This window comes from Aptenodytes forsteri, unplaced genomic scaffold, assembly GCF_000699145.1.
Source record: "Aptenodytes forsteri isolate BGI_AS27 unplaced genomic scaffold, ASM69914v1 Scaffold53, whole genome shotgun sequence".
Lineage (NCBI taxonomy): Eukaryota > Metazoa > Chordata > Aves > Sphenisciformes > Spheniscidae > Aptenodytes > Aptenodytes forsteri.
In genome coordinates this window covers 8,513,551-8,519,711 of record NW_008795909.1, presented here as the reverse complement: position 1 = coordinate 8,519,711, position 6,161 = coordinate 8,513,551, and the positions used below count along the sequence as shown (strand labels likewise).

The window sequence follows — 6,161 nt, the reverse complement described above, 5'->3', positions numbered from 1 at the left end:
GTCCGTAGGGAGATCCTCACCGACCTGCAGCTCAGCGGTACCGTGCGGCCCCGGGACCACCCCCCGGCCCCGGCGGGGAGGGGAGGGCCCCGCTCCTCACCGGCCCTCTGTCCCCAGCCGCCCTGGAGTACTTGAGGAACCACCCCCTGGAGCCCCTGGACGCGGCAGACTTTGAGCAGGCCTGCGGCGTGGGGGTGTGCGTCACCCCCGAGCAGATCGAGGAGGCGGTGAGTGGGGCCGCGGCCCTGCTTGCCCCGCGGGGACGGCATGGGGGACGCTGGACGGGACGGGCTGGCAGCCCCTGGCGTCACGCTCCCTGCCTGCCTCGCTCACCCCTGCGTCCCTGTCCCGCTCCCCAGGTGGAGGCCGTGATCGGCAAGCACCGAGCAGAGCTGCTGGCGGAGCGCTACCGCTTCAACATGGGGCTGCTGATGGGTGAGTGTGGGGCACGGGGGCAGCCCCTGCCTGGCGCTCCTGCTCCCCTGGATCCTGAGAGCCAGCCCTTTGCCGTGGGCTGTCCCGGCCCCAGCTGCTGCATCGCTGTGCCGCAGCCCACCCGATGCAGGGGAGACGTCCTGCCATGTCCCCCGCGCGGGCAGGGCTGTGGGTGGCAGCCGCCTGTGGTGCCCTGTGCCAGGGACGGCCCTGGGGCAAGGGCTGCCTCCAGCCGCTGGCTGCGGCGTCCTGCGTCAGCGGCCCTGGCTGAAGCCCCCCCGGGCTGGGCCGTGCCCTTCGCCCACGGGGTGCCCTGTCCGCAGGGGAGGCGCGGAGCCGGCTGCGGTGGGCGGACGGGAAGACCATCAAGAATGAGGTGGACCTGCAGGTGGGTTGGGAGGGCAGCGGGTCAGGCGCTGCTCGGGGTGGTGTCCCCTGTCGGTGCCGTGCCCGGTGTGGGACCTGCTGGCCTGTCCCATGGGAGGACCTGGCACTGGGGACAGCCTGTCCTGGGCAGGTGCGGGCGGGGTGAGGGTCAGCCTGCCCTGGGTAGGTGCAGGCAGGGGGAGGGGGGTGACAGCTGGACAGGGCCACCTCCAGGCCTTGGGGCACCGGGGGCCTTTTCTACTTCTGTCTGTGTTTCTCTTCTCCAGGTGCTGCATTTGCTGGGGCCAAAGACAGAAGCTGACCTGGAAAAGAAACCAAAGGTGAGGAGGTGGGGGAGGCTGGGAACTGGGAGGGTATTTCCCTGCTGAGTGTCCAGGCGGGATCCCAAATAGCTGCTCTGGGCCCAGCCGCCACCATGGCCACGGGTCTGAGGGAGCGCTTGGGGCAGCAAGCTGGGCCAGGAGGGGAAGGTGGTTGCCGGGGCCGGGCACTCAGGATGCTGTGCTGGTCCCTGCAGGCTGCAAAGGCCCGGCCGGCCCCAGCGGAGAAGCAGAAGGCGGCTGTGGTGGAGAACGGTAAGAGACTGTTCTCCTGTGGGCAGCTTCCCCAGCCCTTCGGTTCCTGGCCAGGACCTGCCTCCGAGCTGGGCCCCAGGAGCTGCGGTCAGGCCCCTGCTCAGCCCCGTCTCTCCCTGCAGGTGAGGTGGGCGTGGAGACGCGATCGCTGCTGGAGCAGCTGCGGGGAGAAGCCCTCAAGTTCCATAAGCCGGGTGAGTGTGAGGAGCCACTGCCGTGTGTGGGACCGCTCCACCGGCTCTGTGCCTGACCCCAGCTTGCTGTGCTGCGGGGGACTGGCCCGGCCCCGTGTCCTTCCCCGCCGGCTGCTGGGCTTGGCTCGGTTTGGGCGGTGCTGCAGCCCTGAGCATCCTCTGCCTGCAGGAGAGAACTACAAGACGGAGGGCTACGTGGTGACGCCCAACACCATGGCTCTGCTGAAGCAGCACCTGGCAATCACGGGTGGGCAGGTGAGGCCACGTCCCCCAGCCCAGCGGTTCCCTGCGAGGTTGGCACTGCTGTGCCAGGCTCCAGCCGGGTGGGTGGGGTGGCTGGAGGGACACACAGCTCACCGGGGGCATGGCCAGAGGCAGCACCCACGTGGCACGGGGGGCTCTGTGGGATCGTCGGGGGCTCATGTCAGTGCCCCCGCTGTCAGGGATGGGGAGAGTCTCCTGCCGAAGGACAGAGGTGTCCCCTTTCCCCCCTGCAGGTGCGGACACGGTTCCCTCCTGAGCCCAATGGGATCCTGCACATTGGCCATGCTAAGGCCATCAACTTCAACTTTGGCTACGCCAAGGTGAGAAGGACCAAGCCCTGCTGGCAGCTCCCGCCGGCCCCTGCCTCCCCCTGCTGCTTGGCCACTGGCCTGGCCCTGCAGTCCCTCAGGGAGCGGCTGTTCACTGTCCCCCCGTCCCCAGGCCAATGGTGGCGTGTGCTTCCTGCGCTACGACGACACCAACCCCGAGAAGGAGGAGGAGAAGTACTTCACAGCCATCCGGGAGATGGTGGAGTGGCTGGGTACGGCTCGGGCTGGGGAGGGCAGGATCAGGCCGGGCGCTGCTGGGGACATCCCTGCATGAGGTCCTGCTGCCGGGCCCTGGGGTGCCTCCAACTCACTCTGTTTTCCCCATCCCCACAGGCTACCAGCCCTATGCAGTGACCCACGCGTCGGATTACTTTGACCAGCTCTACACCTGGGCCCTGGAGCTCATCCACAGGTGAGCGTGCCAGGGCAGTATGGATTCACCAGGGCGGTGCGGATGTCCTGTGCCGTGGCCAGGGCTCCCCCTCGCCCAGGGGATGGGCCACTTGCGTCTGGTGACGGCTTTTCCCCTCCGTAGGGGCCAGGCGTACGTCTGCCATCAGAAGGTTGAGGAGATCAAGGGCCACAACCCACCGCCCTCGCCGTGGCGGGACCGGCCCGTGGAGGAGTCGCTCCTCCTCTTTGAGGTACTCCTGGCTGGGGGCAGGCGCTGCGTGCCCGTGGGGTCCGGGTCCGTGGCTCAGCTGACAGCTTCCCCCTGCTCCACAGGACATGCGAAAGGGCAAGTTTGGGGAGGGGGAGGCCACACTGCGGATGAAGCTGGTGATGGAGGACGGGAAGATGGACCCTGTCGCCTACCGTGTCAAGTTCACTCCGCACCACCGCACCGGGGACAAGTGGTAGGGAGGGCCTGCGGCGTCCTGGCACGCATGGGGGGGGTGGGTCTGCGTCTTCTGGGAGCGGGGAGGTCTCGGGAGGGGAGCAGCACCGGGCTCTGCCCCAGGGCTGACTGCATCTGCCTTGCAGGTGCATCTACCCCACGTATGACTACACACACTGCCTCTGCGACTCCATCGAGCACATCACGCACTCCCTCTGCACCAAAGAGTTCCAGGCCAGGTGAGCGCCATGCATGGCATGGCCCAGGGCGGATCCGAACCTGGCAGGGCAGCTCTGGGGGGGAGCAGCTGGCCGTGTCCTGGCGGCTGCCAAAGTGCTGGGGGACAGTGTGTCCGTGGGGCTGTAGGCGGGCGTGAGGCTGAGCCAGGCCGTGCCTGTGCCTCCCTTGCAGGCGCTCCTCCTACTTCTGGCTGTGCAACACGCTGGACGTCTACTGCCCTGTGCAGTGGGAGTACGGGCGCCTGAACCTGCTCTACACTGTCGTCTCCAAGAGGAAGATCATCCGGCTGGTGGAGACGGGTGCCGTGAGGTAGGAGCGGGGCCAGCAGCTAGGGTGGGTCTTGCCCAGGGCACGCCTGGCTGTCACGCTGGTGTTTTCTCAGGGACTGGGATGACCCACGGCTCTTCACGCTGACAGCCCTGCGCCGGCGAGGCTTCCCCCCCGAGGCCATCAACAACTTCTGTGCCCGGGTAGGTGCTGGGGACAAGACGGGGCGGGGCAGGTGGATGCGTCCCCCGGCCGGCGTGGTGACAGCAGGCTGTCCCGCAGGTCGGCGTGACGGTGGCCAGGCGACGATGGAGCCGCATCTGCTGGAGGCGTGTGCGCGGGAGGTGCTGAATGAGCAGGCCCCCCGCGCCATGGCTGTCCTGGAGCCCCTCAAGGTCACCATCACCAACTTCCCTGCCCTGAAGGTGAGACTACTGTGGGCTGGGGTGGGAGTGGGGTTCCCCAAGGCTAGCATTCATCCCCTCCTTCTCCCCAGGCACTCGAGGTCCTTGTGCCCAATTTTCCAGCCGATGAGAGCCGGGGTTTTCACAAAGTGCCCTTCCAGCCCACCATCTACATTGAGGAGACGGACTTCAGGGAGGTGAGCCAGGCCCACCGGGCCATACTGCCCTCGCTTCTGGGAGCTACAGCTCGGGCAGCGGGAGCCTGGCAGTGCCAGGAGCGGCACTGGTGCTGCACGGGGCACAGAGGCGTGTCAGGCACCCAACCGTGACTCCCAAACGTGCCAGCAGCTCTGATGGGCGCTGGGGAAATGCCTGCTGCCTTCAGCCTGGCTGGGATGTGTCCAACCGATGGTGCCCACACCTGGCCTGAGCCCTGGGTGCGCTGATCCCTGGGACGGCAGGAGTGGGTGGGTGGACACAGTCATGGGGACAGAGAGACGTGCTGGAGGGGGGACCTGCTCCCCGTGCTGGGACCCCTTGTGCAACTATGAACTCTCTCGCAGGAGGTGGACAAGAGCTACAAACGTCTGGCCCCCCAGCAGCCGGTGGGGTTGCGTCACGCTGGCTACGTCATCGCCGTCCAGAACGTTATTAAGGTGGGTGGCTCTGGGTACTGGTGACACGAGGTTGGGCCGTGGGATGTCAGGACATGGCCATGCCCCACCAGGGAAGGACAGCGATGGTCATCTCAGGCCAGGTGCTGCGGGCACAGCGTGGGTGCAGGCTGCCTGTGTGTGGCAGCTCCCTGCCAGCCCTGTGCCTTGCACAGCAGGGAGCAAGGTGGCCCTGAGTTGCGGGGCTGGTGGTTTGGCCCCAGGGCTGCCCTGTGGGATGGGGTTACTGCCTGACTGCTGCCTGACTGCTGCCTGATGGCTCAGCTTGGCTTCTCTCCCCCAGGATGCCAGCGGGCACGTGATCGAGCTGGAGGTGACCTGCACCAAGTCGGACGCGGCGGAGAAGCCCAAAGCCTTCATCCACTGGGTGTCAGAGCCGCTGGCATGTGAAGTGCGGCTCTACGAGCGGCTGTGAGTACCGGGCCGCCCCCAGAGGTGGAGGTGCAAGCTCAGCAGTGCTTGAGCGGCAGTGTGGCCGTGCACCAGCAGGCTCTGCTGGGGTCGGCCTGGCTCCTTGGCGGGAACGATGCTGCTGTGGGGTCCTGTGAGCCGCTGCCCCTCAGCTGCCACGGGGCACCACGTCCCCTTGCCCAGCAGCTTTGGGAATGAGACTCTGTCTCACGGCAGGTTTTTGCACAAAAATCCTGAGGACCCATCAGAGGTGCCCGGTGGCTTTCTGAGCGACCTCAACCCTGTGAGTAGCAGCAGGAGCTGGGGTTATGGGCCTGGGGGGTGCTGGGGACCTCCTGCACCCACACCCGAGGCACCCGCTTCCATGTGACCCCTATCCCTTCCTGGGCAGGGTCCTGCTGTGCTCTGGGGGGGAGAGGGGCTGGGGGGAGCAGGGCTATGGAGGGGGCAGAGGGGCCGGGGGTGCCTGCTGAGCTGCCTCCCCCTGCCAGGACTCCCTGCATGTGGTCCACAACGCCCTGGTCGACAGCTCTGTCCTCCCCGCCCGGCCCTTCGACAAGTTCCAGTTTGAGCGGCTGGGCTACTTTTCCGTGGATCCCGACAGCGAGGAGGGGAAGGTGAGCCCTGGGGAGGGGGCTGTGGGGCTCCCCCTGCCCCGTGCGCAGCCGTGGGGCTCAGCGCTGACCCTCTGCTTCTCCCCAGATGGTGTTCAACCGGACGGTGATGCTGAAGGAGGACCCCGGCAAGGCCTGAGGGACCCGCCGCTGCCGCCCTCCCGTGGTGCTGCCTCCCCGGGGGTCCCTGCGCACCCCCAGCGCTGCCGTGCCTTGGCGCAGCCCCCCGGGGCGCCCCACAGCATCGCCTCAATAAACGGAGCATCCTAGCCCTGTCCCCGTGCTGTCACTGCCTCCTATCCCCCCGCTCAGCCTTGCGGTGCTGGGAAAAGTGGGTCTCCTCTCTCCCCGGGGGCTCGGGGTCTGCTCCTGCCCCCCCCACTGCAGGGCTGGTGCCCCTGCGCAAGCTGCAGCTCCCCCTACCCAGGACCCTGAGGCTGGGCTGGGGTTGAGGGTGCCGGGATGGGGTGGAGGAGGGTCCCCAGGGCCTGCCGTGGTCCGCAGCGGGCGCAGGCAGGGTGCAGGCAGG

The 6,161-nt window shown here is 67.7% G+C and overlaps 1 protein-coding gene across 1 annotated transcript; it reads left to right on the top strand.

Annotated features, from left to right (window-relative positions):
• Positions 1-6: 6 nt before the first annotated feature.
• On the top strand, positions 7-5,903 carry QARS (glutaminyl-tRNA synthetase; the record flags this gene model as incomplete). The annotated part of the gene is made up of 23 exons (XM_009284408.1): positions 7-37; positions 118-227; positions 360-435; positions 759-823; positions 1,089-1,142; positions 1,340-1,397; positions 1,520-1,591; positions 1,761-1,846; positions 2,089-2,175; positions 2,297-2,396; positions 2,518-2,596; positions 2,720-2,828; positions 2,911-3,041; positions 3,169-3,261; positions 3,434-3,571; positions 3,645-3,736; positions 3,800-3,954; positions 4,026-4,130; positions 4,497-4,589; positions 4,891-5,018; positions 5,235-5,301; positions 5,510-5,635; positions 5,721-5,903. Coding segments are annotated over 23 exons (2,106 nt in total), but the record flags the coding sequence as incomplete, so codon positions are not given.
• Between the last annotated feature and the right edge of the window lie 258 nt (positions 5,904-6,161).